The 21,463-nt window shown below is 48.2% G+C and overlaps 1 protein-coding gene across 1 annotated transcript in view; it reads right to left on the reverse strand.

Moving 5' to 3' along the window:
- Positions 1-21,069, reverse strand: part of PHYHIP (phytanoyl-CoA 2-hydroxylase interacting protein) — a 53,388-nt gene extending 32,319 nt beyond the window's left edge. The window contains exons 1-3 of the mRNA XM_075601454.1: positions 20,902-21,069; positions 11,259-11,433; positions 1,629-1,746 (exon numbers count right to left, since the gene is read on the reverse strand). Of these exons, the coding sequence (XP_075457569.1) occupies positions 1,629-1,746; positions 11,259-11,433; positions 20,902-21,069 (461 nt within the window). The remainder of the gene's footprint in view (positions 1-1,628; positions 1,747-11,258; positions 11,434-20,901) is intronic.
- Positions 21,070-21,463: the final 394 nt, after the last annotated feature.

The following is a 21,463-nucleotide window of genomic DNA, read 5'->3' on the forward strand; positions in this document are numbered from 1 at the left end:
CGAAAACAAGGGTAAAAGCTATAAAAGAGCCGTTGGCATCAGTGCTCAACTCGCTATCGGTCTGGGAGGGATCAAAATGTAGTGCCTCATTGACTTCTAAACATACATTCATGACACCTCTGTATAGCAACCCCGATTTTGCTCATGGACATAAGGGTGAAAGTTTCAGGCTCTGGCGACAACTAGGGGTAAATAGATTGAAAGACTTGGAGGGTAGCAACACGATTAAATCATTTGACCAATTAAAGTCAGAAACGGGCATTCCCAACACAGAATTTCTTAGGTACCTCCAGGTCCGGGCATTTTATAACAATCACACAGAAAGACCTCCTTTAACGAATTTCGAACGGCTCTGCGTGCGGGGCACAGACACGCGGGGACTGATCTCTACTCTATACAGAAATGTGGTCGGTTCTGACAAGGACGGAACACCCAGACCCAGTTTCACGAGGCAATGGGAGGCTGACCTCAACGAAACATTAGATGACGACGACTGGACGGCAATTTTTAAAGCAGTGGCTAGCACCTCAATATGCACTACATTGAAGGAGAACTCATATAAGGTACTATTAAGGTGGTATCTCACTAGAGTCAGATTAGCTAAATTTATTACAGGCGCTTCCCCGCTCTGCCCACGGCAGTGCGGGGAACCAGGAGATCTGGTACACATGCTGTGGTCCTGCCCGAGGCTAACGCCAGTTTGGCAACAGATTAGAGATTGGCTACAGAGGATTTTGGGCCTCCAAATTCAGCTAGACCCGTGGCTGTTCCTACTAGGTAAACCCACTGACGAAGTCTCACGAACGGGAAACAAACTGATAGCTCATTTTGCAACAGCTATGCGGTGCGAGACCGCAGCATTGTGGAACCAGAATGCAATTCCATCATTAGACAAAATCAGAAATCGAATTTGGTTCGTATGCCAGATGGAAAAGTTAACAAGTCTGGTTAATGACACTGGCACAAAATTCCAAAAAGTCTGGCTACCGTGGCTAGCCCAGACAGACATTCCAGGGCTGAGCAATGACACCATCTGGCATTGATAGAGCAAAATGAGTTCTCCTTGGATGCACAGAGCAATGTTCGGACTGGACGACGAGACCTAAGAATAGACCCCCCCACATTAGAAGGCGGGAACCAGTAGGAACTCAGCAATCTGAGAACGCCACACTGAAACTTCAGAGAGACGGTGGTGACTAAACCATATATAGCGGAACTCACGATGAGAAGGGGCTTCCCCCGATAACTCTCCCTCTTCCCCCCCTATTTCCTTCCCTACCTATCTATGTCTTGTCGTCGTCGTCCCCCCCATGTCGGTTAAATGTGGTATGTCCAATGAAGAGCCTGTCCAACAAGACAGAGTAATGCAATGTTATGCATGTGATTTATACGTATAAAACAATAAAAAGAAAGTTGAAAAAAAAAAAATAAATATTTAGATGTAGTTAATATATTTTAAATATTTCTCACATACACAGACAAGTGTAAACATATTAACTTTGCATTATTAGGTACTGTATATTTATATTCTAGACAGGATGCCCACTTGTGTTTGTGATCTCGCAGGAGAAGATCAGAGAGGCTCCAGTGTGTTGAGATTCCTTGGCTAGTCCCTCACACACACGCACCTGACGTGTTGGAAGTATTCTGGGTCCTGGTTCCTGTAGAAAACCTGGAATGGTAACATGCGTCCTGCGATCCCCTCTGCCTTCTCCTGCAGCTGCCTCACCTGCTCCACCGCATAATCTGCAAGCGACACAGCTGATCACCTCTTTGTTGTTCCATGTCGCATTTCACCCAGTGTGTGTCATCATGTGCCCTCTTACCCTGTGTGTTAACATGTCACCACACACCTGTGTGTGTTATCATGTCACCTCTCACCTTTGTGTATTATCATATCACTTCTCACCTGTGTGTGTTATCATGTCACCTCTCACCTTTGTGTATTATCATATCACTTCTCACCTGTGTGTGTAATCATGTCACCTCTCACCTGTGTGTGTAATCATGTCACCTCTCACCTGTGTGTGTCTTCATGTCACCGCTCACCTGTGTGTTTTCATGTCACCTTTACCGGTGTGTGTCTTTATGGCACTGCTCACCTGTGTGTTATCATGTCACTTCTCACCTGTGTGTGTGTGTCTTCATGTCACCGCTCACCTGTGTGTGTTATCATGTCACCTATTATCTCTTATCTTTGTGTATGGCATCATGACCTCTTACCTGTGTGTGTCATTATGTGTCAGCTGTGTGTGTTTGTCATTGTGTCCAGTCTGACCTCTAACCTTTGTCTGACTGACCTCAAGTATTTTGCCATCAGTATGGACTTGCGCATGTATACAGTATGTGTAAATCAAGGTATTTTCCTGTGCATGCATGTCAACATCAGTTGCGTGTATATTCGTATATGTATTTGCAGAAGATTTGTTTCTAAAATGTTTTACCAGGAAGTAATACATTGAGAGTTATCTCTCCTTTTCAATGCACATTGGTATATGTACTGTACCTGTGCATGTATGCGTATATCCAAACGTATCTGTATGTGTGTATATATCAGTAGATGTACCTTTACATGTATGTGAGTATATCCTTATGTATAAGTAAAAGTACATATATGTATGTCAGTATTTGTACTTGTACATGAATGTGTGTAATTCATTGTGCATTAGTGCCTGCATATTTATGTGTGTCAGTAAGTGTATGTATTTTTCGTACATACATGTGTAATATATATGTCAGTATTTCAGTACGTGTGTGTGTGTGTATTACAGTATTTTAGTAATACGTGTGTGTGTAAGGATATGTATGTGTGTATGTCAATAAAAGTATAACTGTATGTGTGTGTATACCAGTATGTGTGTATATATCAGTACAAGTGTGTATGAATCAGTACAGCTGTGTGTATGTCAGTATATCAGTACAATTGTGTAAGTCAGCATATCAGTACAGGTGTGTGTATATCTGTACATCAGTAAGTGTGTATACATCAGTACAGGTGTGTGTCAGTATATCAGTACAGGTGTGTGTGTGTGTGTGTGTCAGCATATCAGTAAAGGTGTGTCTATGTCAGCATTTCAGTACAGGTGTATGTATGTCAGTACAGGTGTGTGTATATCTGTACATCAGTAAGTGTGTATACATCAGTACAGGTGTGTGTCAGTATATCAGTACAGGTGTGTGTGTGAGTGTGTCAGCATATCAGTAAAGGTGTGTCTATGTCAGCATTTCAGTACAGGTGTATGTATGTCAGTACAGGTGTGTCTATGTTAGTATACCAGTAAAGGTTTGTGTATGTCAGTATAGGTGTTGTGAAATAATTATGGACAGGGGGGTTATACAGAAGAAAGAGGGCTTGGGTCTGGGGTTACTGGTCATTCATTTTGTCTGTACTCCATTTTGTCTGTTTTGCCTTTTGTCTGTTCTGATTTATGTGTACGTGTGATATGTTCGTGGGTATAGATGACTTTCTGTATGAAAGAGTGTCTGCTTGGGCGGGGTTTGCTCTGAGACAATTTCAGAATATTAGGTGCTTTCTAGAGAAATGAAAATTTAACTTTGGTAACACAACTTCTTATCTGTGTGTGAAAGAATGCGCTTGTTGCAGCTTTATTATCAGCAAACTAAAAGACCAGGTGTGTTGTAAATAAAGATTTTTTTTATGTGCTGATTTAGAGGAGTGAGGACTGAAGCGAGGTATATCTAGAACGCAAAGTTTAAAAAAAAAAAGGAAATGTTTATTTTTTATTGTAATAATAATATTAGACAAAAGAAAGAGTCTACTCTAATAGTGGAAGGAAGCTTTATAGATTTTTACCCTGGCCCACAGGATTAAGAAAATGTTGGAGTTTTGTTAGTTTTGTTAATTGCCCGTAGAAAGTAGAAAGAATGTTGATGGAAGATATGAGAAATAAATAGTAGATTAAAACAATAAGATTTTTGTTTTATAGGAAAGGTTGCAGAGATGGTTTTGTTTTTGTTTTTTAGTTATCAAGGTTTCTCTGTTCAAACTTATAATAGGAAACTAACTGTTTGTTTTCTTAAATGAACTGGTCCTGTCTGATTTTTGAACAGCAGTCATTTAAAAGAGTGAAGGTTAAAAGCAGCCCAAGCGGGCTGGCCCCCCTCCTCCAGCTTAAAGAATGTACAAAGACCACGTTCCAGACATGAAAAGGTAACTAGAAGCTCAGAACTTGGAAAAAAAAAAAAGTTTAAAAGCAGCTTAGTTATAATATGGGAAAAGAGAATGATATTTTAATTTATTTATTTGGACTGAGTTTGCAGGATCAAACTGGTCTGTTTTGGGTTTTTATCTTATTATTTTTTGTAAAGTTGATTTTGCTTTGTATCAGAGAAGTGTGAAATTATGCTTGTTTGTGGTACTTACTGTTTCTGTGTAACCAGTAAACACATTTAAATTCTATTTGTTCTAATTAGGAGATGTTTGGGAATTTTTTAAGATGTTGGTAAAAGCTTACAAGAACATGATATGTCAAGGGACAATCACCGATTGTTTTCTTTTTGAGAGACCATGAAAAATTAAACCTGTATAGGGCTGTATGAGAAGCTCCATTTTTTAGCTCTAAGCTGCCTCAATTTGTATAAAAGTCAGTGTATGCTAGAATCCAGCGATTTTTAACTGCTCTGTTCAAGGGCATTTGGCAGAACGCCCAGAAAATGTAACTGGCTATACGCCAATATTAAGCAGCTAAAGTTTGAAATTGTTTTATTAATAATACAATAATATTGAATAGGTATTTCTATATTTGAATAGTGTCAAAAGTATACTCAGTACTTCACAGAGCGTACAATATAAACGAGTAAGTATAAAATCAAATATGAAATAATTTTTCCTATAAAGTTAACTGCATATGTGATATATTTTATAACTTTTAACCATTACCTCTCCTTTCCCTCCAAAAGGTGTCTCAATTTGAACAATCAACTAAAGCCTCTCATTTTAAAAAATGCCACTGTAGGCAATCCAGATTTTATTTTTTACCATAAGCAGTAGCTCTCAAGATGCTAATGTTTTAAATACCATCATCCTTTATGTCATATATTGTTCACATGGCATAGGATTTGCATATGAACAAAAGAGGGGATAATTTATATGATTTTCCGTAACACACCTGTCCATATGCGGATGCTAAAACAGTGGTTTAAAAAAAAAATTGTGCTGATACTAAAAATAGTGGCTAAAAGCACTCTCCTTGTGTTTTTTTATTAATGAAATTTTTTTAAGTCACTCCAATCTTAGGTGCAGCCCATACAGTCTACCAAGGAGAATACAAAGCAGCATCATCGTAAAATTAGTGCCGGCACCACCGTAAACAGCTAACAAAGACAAAGAGTCATCAAGCCAGTGTATTGATGGGATTTTTTCCCCCTGACCTCTGGGCAAAATAAATCCTAGAACATTAACCACCGAGGGAATAAGACCCCAGGCAAGGCCCGGTCTTATACGAACAATTTGTTTTTTCAGGACTCAATATTATTTTTTTATGCTTTAGAGTCTGTTTTTTTAAGATGTATGCCCCGCTAGGCAAGATCCGCCTACGCCATCCAGATGATAATAAGGCAGTGCTAGGGATGGTCGGTTTTGCAATATTTGTAATGTTTATTGTTTTGTGGACACATCATTTTGCAGACAATCATACAATCTCGCACAATGCTACACAGGTTAATGGGTCACAAGGGAATATATACAATGATTCCCTGTAATACTCTAGTGGCCCCCACCGATGCAAGATAGAAGTACATTTAACCCCTTGGGAAAAAGACAAAACATTTATTGACGTTTGCAGATCTATATACTGTATAATAAATATGAGGTAAATGAATCCTGCTGGGTGTGCGGATATATACTACATACATAAACAGCCCCTTGGGTAGCGATACCTTACACTGATGCTGAAATTAAAAAAGGAAATGTCAATTTAAATTTGTTTACAGGGAACTTTTCTAAACTTTTAAACCGAATTCCAATGGTAAATGAGGTTCCTGTAGGTGGATTGTATATAAATTACACTGGGAACAACAATCAATGTATGGGTCAGGTGCCTCCACCAACCAATGAAACTTGTGTAAAAATGTATTTACAGCCTGGAGCTAAAATGTACAGGGAGGATATGACCTTAATTTTACAGCTTTATCCATTAACTTACTTAACCAAGAACAGGTTCAGATTAGATTAATGGCCCTACAGAATAGAATGGCTCTAGACTATATTTTAGCATCAAAGGGGGGCGTATGTGCCCTCGTTAAAGAGCAATGTTGTGTCTTTATTAGAGATCAAAGTGGTAAGATTGAGCATGAGCTAGAGAAGATCGCAGAGATACAGGAGAAATTAAGGAAAGGCGGAGATGAGAGGTGGGATCTGTTAGGAATTAGCAAGTGGGTTAGTTCCCTGGGAGCGAAGCTAATGAATGGATTTCTTTGTGTGCTTGCAGTTCTGGTTATTTTGTATGTCTGTGTCATGTGCAGTAAATCCCTACTGCAAAGGTGTGTAACACCCTCTACCCAGGCCATGCCACTGATCACAGACGACACCGCAGAAGATGCAATCTCGGAAGGAAAAGTCAGTCCCCCTCAATGGAATACAGATGAAGATGATGGCAGAAAGACCAATCTGGCTGATATGATAGCCAGCAGCTCTGTGAGTTTTCAGAACTATCAAAGTCATGCAATCTTGGACCCTCCAGGCCAGCACAACGTTTCTGAATTTTATCTGAATTATCCTTAAAAGACTATTTTTTTAAGAATAAAAAGGGAGGACTGTGAAGATTTAAGATAAGGTGTGTGGCTCAGGCTATCTGAAGACAGACTATCATCACCACCATTTTGGCGCAACAGCCATTTTGAGTGTTTGCTTGTATGTATGTGTATCTGTTTTTTTGTGTATGTTTGTTGCTCTGCAGAGCATCGCTCCTGGCAAAGACTAACCCGCGTATAATTCCTACTAGTCATGAAATTGAGATAATTGCATTTGTAAGAGTTTTTTCAGCAAACTCATTCTAGCTGAGCTCCGCTTCTCTTTTCTTGCAGCTACACACAGAGGGCTGAGCGGTTACTGCTTGTCAGCAGGTTGAGAGGCCCAAATTACGAAGAGATATATAGGATAAAGTTTTGCATGCAGAGCATATTTATGCATGAATAAGGATTTTGTATAAGTCATCATATTATTTTTTTATCTCTAAGCCAGACCCCTTAAGGGGCGTATTACTCATTTTGAAAAGTATAAAAGTGTGATGTCAAGCAATATGTTTTCAGAGGAATGAGTTCATTTTGAATTCTTTCTCTCATTTGTACCTTGGTGCAATAAACTCACGTTGATACTTTGAACCCTTGACCTATTGATATTATTTCTACGCTTTCACAGTATGTTATTATATCAGTATAGGTGTGTATACATCAGTACAGGTGTGTGTGTGTGTGTCAGTATAACAGTATAGGTGTGTATACATCAGTACAGGTGTGTGTATGTCAGTATATCAGTATAGGTGTGTATACATCAGAACAGGTGTATCTGTCAGTATATCAGTATAGGTGTGTATACATCAGAACAGGTGTGTGTATACATCAGTACAGGTGTGTGTATGTCAGTATATCAGTACAGGTGTGTTTATGTCAGTATATCAGTAAAGGTGTGTATACAGCAGTACAGTTGTGTGTCAGTATATCAGTATAAGTGTGTATACATCAGAACCGGTGTGTGTATGTCAGTATATCAGTATCGGTGTGTGTACATCAGTACATGTGTGTGTGTCAGTATATCAGTATAGGTGTGTATACATCAGGACATGTGTGTGTATATCAGTACAGATGTGTGTATGTCAGTATATCAGTATAGGTGTGTATACTGTCCATCAGTACAGGTGTGTGTATGTCAGTATATCAGTATAGGTATGTGTATGTCAGTATATCAGTATAGGTGTTTATACTGTCCATCAGTACAGGTGTGTGTATGTCAGTATAGGTATGTATACATCAGTACAGCTGTGTGTATGTCAGTATATCAGTATAGGTATTTATACTGTACATCAGTACAGGTGTGTGTGTGTGTCAGTATATCAGTATAGGTGTGTATGCATCAGTACAGGTGTGTGTATGTCAGTATATCAGTATAGGTGTGTATACATCAGAACATGTGTGTGTATACATCAGATAGAAGGCACATAGGGCACAACGGATTTAGCATATCCAAACTCATTTATTGAGCCAACACAACGTTTTGACCATGATGGTCTTTTTCAAGTGACAATGGCATAAACAAAATCCCTTCTAACAACATATAAATAGTGCCCCAAACCCCCACAATGCAACCTGTTCAATCAGTGGTGATGGTATCCATGTGTTGAATCAGTCCCTTGAACCAATGTCCAGTCTGTATCGTTGAGTAGGTGATCCCCAGCAGATGTGAGTCCTCCTCTAGGTATCGTGTTGTGCAAATCCACCCGACTTCCTGGTTATTCGGCATCCATCTTGGTGACGTCATCATTCCGTGTCCTCTGTAGTTGGAACGCATCCGGGTCCTCGTGCGTTTCAAGTCCGTGCATGCGCAGTAGATATCCGCTCGATCTCCTTCATCCCTTCTCAATTTGTAACGCATAAAGCGCAGACTGCATGTGAGTCATTGCGCATGCGTTAGTCATTCAACCTGCGGTCCTGCAAGCGTAGGGGGGATTTGCTGATCATCGGTATTCTTCTTTAGAGGTCCATCCATGCGTCATCTTCTTCTGTTAACCAATGGAGGGGATATCTTCATTTTCAGAAGTCCACAATGTTTGAAAAAAAAGGGGGAAAAAAGGGGTAAATCAGCACACCACTACATGAACAAGCTGTTAATATATTATCTTACTGTGAAAAAGTGATTAATAATAAAAGTATATATAAAAATAAAAAAAACAAAAAAAAAGTATAAAAAAAAAAAAAGATTGGTCTTTGTCAGTTCTTTTAATTACATACAGTAGCCCCAGAGGCATACTGACCTGACAGTTTGAATACTATTAGCTAATACAGCATGCAGTGGTAGCAGCCTATGGAAAAAAAATGATTTCACCTTTCCTCAATGAAACAACCTAATGACAAATAGTTGTTCAGTCCATTAGGAAATACAGTGTCTAATGTGTGAATCCAGAAGGATTCACGCTGTAATAATAAAACATCCTTTTCCAGTCCTGCCCTAGCTTTTTTTAATATGTTCAATACCCATTAGTTTTAATGATGATATAGGGTGACAAAATTCAGAGCAATGTCTAATAACAGCGGTATCTTCTGCACGATTATTGATTTTACTCTTATGTTCAATAAATCTAGTTTTGAGCATCCGATTGCTCTTACCAATATAACATAGTCCACAAGGACATTTAATAATATAGATTATGTTCGTGGTAGTACAGGTGATACGTTCCTTAATATTGAACTACTTGCCACTTCTGGGATCCCATGTCATTAGGTTGTTTCATTGAGGAAAGGTGAAATCATTTTTTTTCCATAGGCTGCTGCCACTGCCTGCTGTATTAGGTAATAGTATTCGAACTGTCAGGTCAGTATGCCTCTGGGGCTATGTAATTCAAAGAACTGACAAAGACCAACCTTTTTTTTTTTATATACTTTTTTTTTTTTATATACTTTTATTATTAATCACTTTTTCACAGTAAGATAATATATTAACAGCTTGTTCATGTAGTGGTGTGCTGATTTACCCCTTTCCCCCCCCTTTTTTTTTCAAACATCGTGGACTTCTGAAAATGAAGATATCCCCTCCATTGGTTAACAGAAGAAGATGACGCATGGATGGACCTCTAAAGAAGAATACCGATGATCAGCAAATCCCCCCTACGCTTGCAGGACCGCAGGTTGAATGACTAACGCATGCGCAATGACTCACATGCAGTCTGCGCTTTATGCGTTTCAAATTGAGAAGGGATGAAGGAGATCGAGCGGATATCTACTGCGCATGCGCGGACTTGAAACGCACGAGGACCCGGATACGTTACAACTACAGAGGACACGGAATGATGACGTCACCAAGATGGATGCCGAATAACGAGGAAGTGGGGTGGATTTGCACAACACGATACCTAGAGGAGGACTCACATCTGCTGGGGATCACCTACTCAAGGATACAGACTGGACATTGGTTCAAGGGACTGATTCAACACATGGATACCATCACCACTGATTGAACAGGTTGCCTTGTGGGGGTTTGGGGCACTATTTATATGTTGTTAGAAGGGATTTTGTTTATGCCATTGTCACTTGAAAAAGACCATTGTGGTCGAAACGTTGTGTTGGCTCAATAAATGAGTTTGGATATGCTAAACCCGTTGTGCCCTATGTTCCTTCTTTCATATATCCAGGACTGACTGCAGGCTTTCGTTCTAACAGTGGAGCACCGGTAACTGTATCAATTCTTTTTACCTTTGAGGTGTGCAGCATTTCTCTCTATTATCTGGACTGTGTATACATAAGTACATGTGTGTGTATGTCAGTATATCAGTATAGGTGTGTATACATCAGAACAGGTGTGTGTATACATCAGTACAGCTGTGTGTATGTCAGTATATCTGTACAGCTGTGTGTATGTCAGTATATCTGTACAGCTGTGTGTATGTCAGAATATCAGTACAGCTGTGTGTATGTCAGTATATCAGTAAAGGGGTGTGTATGTCAATATATCAGTATAGGTGTGTATACATCAGTACAGGTGTGTGTATGTCAGTATATCAGTACAGGTGTGTATGTCAGTATATCAGTATAGGTGTGTATACTGTACATCAGTACAGGTGTGTGTATGTCACTATATCAGTACAGGTGTGTGTATGACAGTATAGGTGTGTATACATCAGTGCAGGTGTGTGTATACATCAGTACAGGTGTGTGTATGTCAGTATATCAGTACAGGTGTGTATGTCAGTATAGGTGTGTATACTGTACATCAGTACAGGTGTGTGTATGTCACTATATCAGTACAGGTGTGTGTATGACAGTATAGGTGTGTATACATCAGTGCAGGTGTGTGTATGTCAGTATATCAGTACAGGTGTGTGTATGTCACTATATCAGTACAGGTGTGTGTATGACAGTATAGGTGTGTATACATCAGTGCAGCTGTGTGTATGTCAGTATATCAGTGCAGGTGTGTGTATGTCAGTATATCAGTACAGCTGTGTGTATGTCAGTAAATCAGGTGTGTGTATGCCAGTATGTGTGTATATATCAGTATTTCAGTAATAGTACATGTGTGCATGTCTCACCCCCTGTGCAGAAACTATGTGTCTCACTCCAGCCGGATATACTGTACTCCCCATCACTGCGTTTCACTGCGGTCTGCACGGCCAGAGTGTACTCCGTGCGTGGGCTCAGGAACCAGTGACCACGCACCGTCATGGGTAGAGCCACCGCCTTTGCCACCAGCTTCGTGGGCACATCCTGTGGACAGGGGCACACCACGGGTCACAGCGACACTGCTCATCACACATATACTCCCTCATCACACAGACACTTCATCTCATAGTTATATAGTAGATGAGGTTAAAAAAAGACGTACGTCCATCAAGTTCAACCTATACTAAATTTAGACAACAGATACTTTATCCTATATCCGTACTTACCGTATATTGATCCAGAGGAAGGCAAACAAATAAACCCCAGTGACATATCATCCAATGATATCTCATAAGGGGAAAATAAATTCCTTCCTGACTCCAAATATTGGCAATCGGATTAATCCCTGGATCAACATCCTTCCCATGTATACTTATTTGGTATATCCCTGTATACCTTTCCCTTCTAAAAAGATGTCCAACCTTTTTTTGAACAAATCTATTGTATTTGACACCACAGTCTCCATGGGTAATGAATTCCACATTTTAACTGCCCTTACTGTAAACAACCCTTTCCTTTGTTGCTGGTGAAATCTCCTTTCCTCCAACCTTAAGGGATGGCCCCGAATCCTTTAGTACTGCCCTTGGGATGAATAGTTCTTTTGAAAGCTCCTTGTATTGTCCCCGAATATATTTGTATATACAGTAGTTATCATATCCCCTCTTAGACGCCTCTTTTCTAATGTAAATAAATCTAATTTAGCTAGCCTGTCCTCATAAATCAGATTATCCATCCCCTTTATTCATTTTGTGGCTCTTCTCTGCACTTTCTCCATCACATAGGCACCCTCCTGTCACATAGACACCCTCCTGTCACATAGACAATCCCATCACATAGACACCCTCCTGTCACATAGACACCCTCCTGTCACATAGACAATCCCATCACATAGGCACCCTCCTGTCACATAGACACCCTCCTGTCACATAGACAATCCCATCACATAGACACCCTCCTGTCACATAGACACCCTCCTGTCACATAGACAATCCCATCACATAGGCACCCTCCTGTCACATAGACACCCTCCTGTCACATAGACAATCCCATCACATAGACACCCTCCTGTCACATAGACACCCTCGTGTCACATAGACACCCTCCTGTCACATAGACAATCCCATCACATAGACACCCTCCTGTCACATAGACACCCTCCTGTCACATAGACACCCTCCTGTCACCAGGGTTGCCACCTTCTACAGAAGGCCAACCCGGATAATTTTTTTGTTTAAATGCCATGCTTACCTTCAGCGGTGTCTCCCGGCATCTTCCCCCTGCAACTCTTCTCAATATGGCCGCACGGCGTCACAAGGCACCGCGTTGTCATGACAATGGGATGCTACGCGACGTCACGCGGCATTAAGTTGCCATGGCATGGCCTTATGGCGCATAGGTGTCACTTGAGGTGCCGCGTTATGTCATCACATCACGTAGCGTCCTGTTGGCATGTCAATGGGCGTCACATGATGTGGATACGTCACGTAGCGTTTCTATTGCCATGGCAACGTGGCTCTATTTGACGCTGTGTGGCTATATAGAGAAGAGTTGCAGGATGACAATGCTGGAGGATGCCGCCCGCCGCGGGTTGCTGTAACCCGATGGCTTACTAGGAAAACCCATAGCCTCGGAGATACAAGGCCGAAACCCGTAGTCTCCAGGTGAAACCCGGAGTGGTGGCAACCCTGTCTGTCACATAGGCACCCTGCTCTCATTGAGACATCCTCTCATCATACTGACACCCCGCCCTTCACTTAGACACACCTTGTCACATATACATACTCCATCACACAGACACCCTCCCCAACACATGGCCACCTCCACCTCATCACCCAGACACCCTGTCACACAGCCGCCCCCAAAACAGACACTCCACCGTCAGCGAGGCATCCTCCCCGTGACACAGCGCCCCTCCCCGTGACACAGGCCCCCTTCCCTGTGACACAGGCCCCCTTCCCTGTGATGAAACCAGAATGATTTAGATAGGCGCTAAATAAAAGTGCAGTGGTATAATGATAGATTCACACAGGAAAAAATATATAAGTAACTTAAACGATGTCTCAACCTTCCTGTGGGGGATATGTACAGATCCCCCTCAAATGGAATAGATACAGGTGGATGGAAGGGAGCCACAGTCGCAGGAACATCCAAAAAATAAAAGGAAATATAATAGTGCAATATGTTGTGATAAAGTGAATTTTGAGATGTCTTGGCTCTATAGAGTGTCTACTTACAATAAGTAGGTGTATAAAAAGCGTTTTGCAAAGTAAGGTGGTGTGTAGCAGGCTGCAGGGACAGGATCCTCGCGAGCTTGAGGTGAAGGAGATCTCACTCAGGTACACATACCACAGGAAAAGATACAGAAAAGACCATAGTACAGATCGGACAAAATCAGTATTGTATTAAAAACAGGGTAAAAGTTGTACTTACAATAAGTACATAAACAATGTACACGTAGCGTTTACTTTAGAGGTGAAACCGGCGTCTATGTGGGTAGCCTCTAGCTGCTGCAACTCCCAGTCCTCCTCGTCGGATCGCGATGACTGGCGTCTGACGTCACTACCGGCGCAAGGGTGACGGCTTCCGATCCGGAACACAGAGGTTGGCAGACAGCAGGGGGACCGCAGACTAGGCTCCTTCTCCTTCTGGGCAGCTGTGCAGGCTGCAGGAATAGGCTCAACGCGTTTCGCTGTGTTACACCACAGCTTCCTCAGGAGCAAGTGAATACCCCTAGTGGGTGTGCAGTTTATATACCAGAGACAATTACTCAATAAAAGCTTGATTTTACATAGGTCCTCCTCTTAAAGGTACATGACTCTATGGTCCAAAAACGACGCAATTACACTAAAACTTTAATATTACATATCACAAAAAAATATAAGGTGCATAAAAGATGCTAATAGATATTAAAATGTTTATAATGTTTATAAAAAATGTTCATAATGTTTATAAAAAATGCCCTATACATCAATAAAACTATGCAGACTATATAGCTCAGCATGGTGGCGGAGAGATAGAAAAGGGGGAGAGAAATAAAATATGATCAGTGACATAGATAGTAGCGTATTCTTATGTTCATAAGATCTCAAAGGCTTGAGATCAAGGGGGGGGGGGGGGAGGGAAGGGGACAGGAGAGAGATCTGTGGTAATGGGGATAAAGGAAGGAGTAGGTAGGACTCTCCTGTCCCCTTCCCTCCCCCCCCCCCCCTTGATCTCAAGCCTTTGAGATCTTACGAACATAAGAATACGCTACTATCTATGTCACTGATCATATTTTATTTCTCTCCCCCTTTTCTATCTCTCCGCCACCATGCTGAGCTATATAGTCTGCATAGTTTTATTGATGTATAGGGCATTTTTTATAAACATTATGAACATTTTTTATAAACATTATAAACATTTTAATATCTATTAGCATCTTTTATGCACCTTATATTTTTTTGTGATATGTAATATTAAAGTTTTAGTGTAATTGCGTCGTTTTTGGACCATAGAGTCATGTACCTTTAAGAGGAGGACCTATGTAAAATCAAGCTTTTATTGAGTAATTGTCTCTGGTATATAAACTGCACACCCACTAGGGGTATTCACTTGCTCCTGAGGAAGCTGTGGTGTAACACAGCGAAACGCGTTGAGCCTATTCCTGCAGCCTGCACAGCTGCCCAGAAGGAGAAGGAGCCTAGTCTGCGGTCCCCCTGCTGTCTGCCAACCTCTGTGTTCCGGATCGGAAGCCGTCACCCTTGCGCCGGTAGTGACGTCAGACGCCAGTCATCGCGATCCGACGAGGAGGACTGGGAGTTGCAGCAGCTAGAGGCTACCCACATAGACGCCGGTTTCACCTCTAAAGTAAACGCTACGTGTACATTGTTTATGTACTTATTGTAAGTACAACTTTTACCCTGTTTTTAATACAATACTGATTTTGTCCGATCTGTACTATGGTCTTTTCTGTATCTTTTCCTGTGGTATGTGTACCTGAGTGAGATCTCCTTCACCTCAAGCTCGCGAGGATCCTGTCCCTGCAGCCTGCTACACACCACCTTACTTTGCAAAACGCTTTTTATACACCTACTTATTGTAAGTAGACACTCTATAGAGCCAAGACATCTCAAAATTCACTTTATCACAACATATTGCACTATTATATTTCCTTTTATTTTTTGGATGTTCCTGCGACTGTGGCTCCCTTCCATCCACCTGTATCTATCCCCTTCCCTGTGACACAGGCCCCCTCCCCGTCACAGAGGCGCCCTCCCAGTGACACTGGCCCCCTCCCCATGACACAGGCCCCCTCCCCGTGACACAGGCCCCCTCTCCGTCACACAGGCCCCCTCCCCGTGACACATGCCCCCTACCAGTCACACAGGCCCCCTCCCCGTGACACAGGCCCCCTTCCCATCGCACAGGCCCCCTCCAAGTCACACAGGCCCCCTCCCCGTCACACAAGCCCCCTCCACATCACACAGGTCCCCTCCCCGTCACACAGGCCCCCTCCCCGTGACACAAGACCCCTCCCTGTCACACGGGCCCCCTCCCCATGATACGGGCCCCCTCCCCGTCACACGGGCCCCCTCCCCGTGACACAAAACCCCTCCCCATCACACGGGCCCCCTCCCCATGACACGGGCCCCCTCCCCGTCACACATGCCCCCTCCCAGTCATACAGGCCCCCTCCATGTGACACAGGCCCCCACCCCGTCACACAGGCCCCCTCCCCGTCACACAGGCACCCTCCCAGTGACACATGCCCCCTCCCAGTCACACAGGCTCCCTCCCCATCACACAGGCTCCCTCCCCGTCACACAGGCTCCCTCCCTGTCACACAGGCTCCCTCCCCATCACACAGGCTCCCTCCCCGTCACACAGGCTCCCTCCCTGTCACACAGGCTCCCTCCCTGTCACACAGGCTCCCTCCCTGTCACACAGGCCCTCTCCCAGTCACACAGCCCCATACCCGTGACACAGGCCCCCTCCCCGTGACACAGCCCCCTCCCAGTGACACAGGCCCCCTCCCCGTGACACAGGCCCCCTCCCCGTGACACAGACTCCCTCCCCGTGACACAGCACCCCTCCCCATGACACAGGCCCCCTCCCCGTCACACAGGCCCCCTCCCCATCACACAGACTCTCCCCCCGTGACATAGTACCCCTCCCCGTGACACAGGCCCCTCCCCGCGACACAGCCCCCTCTCCGTGACACAGGCCCCCTCCCCGTGACACAGGCCCCCTCCCCATGACACAGGGCCCTCCCGGTGACACAGGCCCCCTCCCAGTCACACAGGCCCCCTCCCTGTGACACAGGCTCTCTCCCAGTGACACAGCATCCCTCCCCGTGACACAGCCCCCTCCCATGACACAGGCCCCCTCCCAGTCACACAAGCCCCCTCCCAGTCACACAGGCCCCCTCCACATCACACAGGCTCCCTCCCAGTCACACAGGCCCCCTCCCCATCACACAAGCCCCCTCCCAGTTACACAAGCCCCCTCCCAGTCACACAGGCCCCCTCCCCGTGACTCAGGCTCCCTCCCAGTCACACAGGCCCCCTCCCAGTCACACAAGCCCCCTCCCAGTTACACAAGCCCCCTCCCAGTCACACAGGCCCCCTCCCCGTGACTCAGGCTCCCTCCCCATCACACAAGCCCCCTCCCAGTCACACAAGCCCCCTCCCCGTGACACAGGCCCCCTCCCCGTGACTCAGGCTCCCTCCCCGTCACACGGGCCACCTCCCCATGACACGGGCCCCCTCCCCGTCACACAGTCCCCCTCCCCGTCACACAGACACTCTCCCGGTGACAAAGCACCCCTCCCCGTGACACAGCCCCCTCTCCGTGACACAGGCCCCCTCCCCGTCACACATGCCCCCTCCCAGTCACACAGGCCCCCTCCCTGTGACACAGGCCCCCACCCCGTCACACAGGCCCCCTCCCCGTCACACAGGCCCCCTCCCAGTGACACATGCCCCCTCCCAGTCACACAGGCTCCCTCCCCATCACACAGGCCCCCTCCCCATCACACAGACTCTCTCCCGTGACATAGTACCCCTCCCCGTGACACAGGAACCTCCCCGCGACACAGCCCCCTCCCCGTGACACAGGCCCCCTCCCCGTGACACAGGGCCCTCCCCGTGACACAGGCCCCCTCCCCGTCACACAGGTCCCCTCCCTGTGACACAGGCTCTCTCCCCGTGACACAGCACCCCTCCCCGTGACACAGCCCCCTCCCATGACACAGGCCCCCTCCCCGTGACACAGCCCCCTCTCTGTGACACAGGCCCCCTCCACGTGACACAGAGCCCTCCCCGTGACACAGGCCCCCTCCCCGTGACACAGGCCCCCTCCCTGTGACACAAGCCGTCTCCCCGTCACATAGGCCCCCTCCCCGTGACACAGGCCCCCTCCCCGTGACACAGCCCCCTCCCCGTGACAAAGGCCCCCTCCCCGTGACACAGGGCCCTCCCCGTCACACAGGCCCCCTCCCCGTCACACAGGCCCCCTCCCCATCACACAGACTCTCCCCCCGTGACATAGTACCCCTCCCCGTGACACAGGCCCCTCCCCGCGACACAGCCCCCTCCCCGTGACACAGGCCCCCTCCCCGTGACACAGGCCCCCTCCCCGTGACACAGGGCCCTCCCGGTGACACAGGCCCCCTCCCCGTCACACAGGCCCCCTCCCTGTGACACAGGCTCTCTCCCAGTGACACAGCACCCCTCCCCGTGACACAGCCCCCTCCCATGACACAGGCCCCCTCCCAGTCACACAAGCCCCCTCCCAGTCACACAGGCCCCCTCCACATCACACAGGCTCCCTCCCAGTCACACAGGCCCCCTCCCCATCACACAAGCCCCCTCCCAGTCACACAAGCCCCGTCCCAGTCACACAGGCCCCCTCCCCGTGACTCAGGCTCCCTCCCCGTCACACAGGCCCCCTCCCAGTCACACAGGCCCCCTCCCCATCACACTAGCCCCCTCCCAGTCACACAAGCCCCCTCCCCGTGACACAGGCCCCCTCCCCGTGACTCAGGCTCCCTCCCCGTCACACGGGCCACCTCCCCATGACACGGGCCCCCTCCCCGTCACACAGTCCCCCTCCCCGTCACACATGCCCCCTCCCAGTCACACAGGCCCCCTCCCTGTGACACAGGCCCCCTCCCCGTCACACATGCCCCCTTCCAGTCACACAGGCCCCCTCCCTGTGACACAGGCCCCCTCCCCGTCACACAGGCCCCCTCCCAGTGACACATGCCCCCTCCCAGTCACACAGGCTCCCTTCCCGTCACACAGTCCCCCTCCCCGTCACACAGACACTCTCCCCGTGACAAAGCACCCCTCCCCGTGACACAGGCCCCCTCCCCGTCACACATGCCCCCTCCCAGTCACACAGGCCCCCTCCCCGTGACACAGGCCCCCTCCCCGTCACACATGCCCCCTCCCAGTCACACAGGCCCCCTCCCTGTGACACAGGCCCCCACCCCGTCACACAGGCCCCCTCCCCGTCACACAGGCCCCCTCCCAGTGACACATGCCCCCTCCCAGTCACACAGGCTCCCTCCCCATCACACAGGCCCCCTCCCCATCACACAGACTCTCTCCCGTGACATAGTACCCCTCCCCGTGACACAAGAACCTCCCCGCGACACAGCCCCCTCCCCGTGACACAGGCCCCCTCCCCGTGACACAGGCCCCCTCCCCGTCACACAGGTCCCCTCCCTGTGACACAGGCTCTCTCCCCGTGACACAGCCCCCTCCCATGACACAGGCCCCCTCCCCGTGACACAGCCCCCTCTCCGTGACACAGGCCCCCTCCACGTGACACAGAGCCCTCCCCGTGACACAGGCCCCCTCCCCGTGACACAGGCCCCCTCCCTGTGACACAAGCCGTCTCCCCGTCACATAGGCCCCCTCCCCGTGACACAGGCCCCCTCCCCGTGACACAACCCCCTCCCCGTGACAAAGGCCCCCTCCCCGTGACACAGGGCCCTCCCCGTCACACAGGCCCCCTCCCCGTCACACAGGCCCCCTCCCCGTCACACAGGCTCTCTCCCCATGACACAGGCCCCCTCCCCGTGACACAGCCCCCTCCCAGTGACACAGCCCCCTCCCACTGACACAGGACCCCTCTCTGTGACACAGGCCCCCTCCCCATCACACAGGCCCCCTCCCCATCACACAGGCCCCCTCCCCGTCACACAGGCCCCCTCCCAGTCACACAGGCCCCCTCCCCGTGACACAGGCTCCCTCCCTGTGACACAGGACCCCTCCCCGTCACACAGGCTCCCTCCCAGTCACACAGGCCCCCTCCCCGTCACACAGGCCCCCTCCCCGTCACACAGGCCCCCTCCCCGTGACACAGGCTCCCTCCCCGTGACACAGGCCCCCTCCCCGTGACACAGGCCCCCTCCCCGTGACACAGGCCCCCTCCCCGTGACACAGGCTCCCTCCCCGTGACAAAGGACCCCTCCCAGTCACACAGGCCCCCTCCCCATCACACGGGCCCCCTCCCCGTGACACAGGCCCCCTCCCTGTGACACAGGACCCCTCCCCATCACACAGGCCCCCTCCCCGTCACACGGGCCCCCTCCCGTGACACAGGCCCCCTCCCCGTGACACAGGCCCCCTCCCCGTGACACGGGCCCCCTCCCAGTGACACAGGCCCCCTCCCCGTGACACAGGCCCCCTCCCTGTGACACAGGACCCCTCCCCATCACACAGGCCCCCTCCCCGTCACACGGGCCCCCTCCCGTGACACAGGCCCCCTCCCCGTGACACAGGCCCCCTCCCCGTGACACGGGCCCCCTCCCAGTGACACAGGCCCCCTCCCCGTGACACGGGCTCCCTCCCCGTGACACAGGCTCCCTCCCCATGACACAGGACCCCTCCCGGTCACACGGGCCCCCTCCACATGACACAGGCCCCCTCCCCGTCACACAGGCTCTCTCCCTGTGACACAGGACCCCTCCCCGTGACACCGGCCCCCTCCCCGTGACACCAGGACCCCTCCCCGTCACACAGGCCCCCTCCCCGTGACACAGGCCCCCTCCCCGTGACACAGGCTCCCTCCCTGTGACACAGGACCTCTCCCCCTCACACAGGCCCCCTCCCCGTGACACAGGACCCTTCCCAGTCACACAGACACCCAAAGGGTAGGTTCAATGTCTAACAGTAAGGCACTTAAAAGTTGGATGTCACTGTTAGGGCATCCAGGAGTTGGGCTACCTTCAGATGATATCAGAAGTATGTACAGTGCCACTGGCAATAAGGCACTCATGAGTTAGGTTACCCTCATGTATTACCCCCATGAAACTATACTAGCGCAATAAGGCATTCGGGAGCTGGGTTACACTTTGGTGATATGACACAGGGGGCGTACAGGGTCAGTGCCAGGGCAATAAGGCACTCAAGAGCTGGAATTGATTGCAAGAGCAATAAGCTATACAGGAGCTAGATGTCACTGACAGGGCAACAAGGCACTCAGTAGTAAGGAGTAGGTATGACCTCCAGGACCACATCTCACCCTGTGTTTGAACTTGTTTTCCTTCTGACCTCCTGTCTTGTTCAGATCTATAAAGTAGTGAGTGACGAGCCGGGCGTCACAGGACGGCATCTCCCAGGACACCTGGAATGAGTCACACGTGATCTCGCTGATCTGTATCCCATGGGGGGCAGAAAGGGGGGGATCCATGACCTGTGGGGGGGGGGGGAGAAATGTGAGGGGGAGGCTGGCACTGCCACTGTGTGTAATGGGTGAGGCTGGCACTGCCGCTGTCTGCACTGTGTGTATGAGGGTGAGGCTGGCACTGCCACTGTCTGCACTGTGTGTATGAGGGTGAGGCTGGCACTGCCACTGTCTGCACTGTGTGTATGAGGGGAAGGCTGGCACTGCCACTGTCTGCACTGTGTGTATGAGGGGAAGGCTGGCACTGCCGTTGTCTGCACTGTGTTTATGGGGGGGAGGCTGGCACTGCCGCTGTCTGCACTGTGTGTAATGGGGAGGCTGGCACTGCCGCTGTCTGCACTGTGTGTATGAGGGTGAGGCTGGCACTGCCACTGTCTGCACTGTGTGTATGAGGGTGAGG

The sequence above is a fragment of the Ascaphus truei genome, chromosome 5 (assembly GCF_040206685.1).
Source record: "Ascaphus truei isolate aAscTru1 chromosome 5, aAscTru1.hap1, whole genome shotgun sequence".
Lineage (NCBI taxonomy): Eukaryota > Metazoa > Chordata > Amphibia > Anura > Ascaphidae > Ascaphus > Ascaphus truei.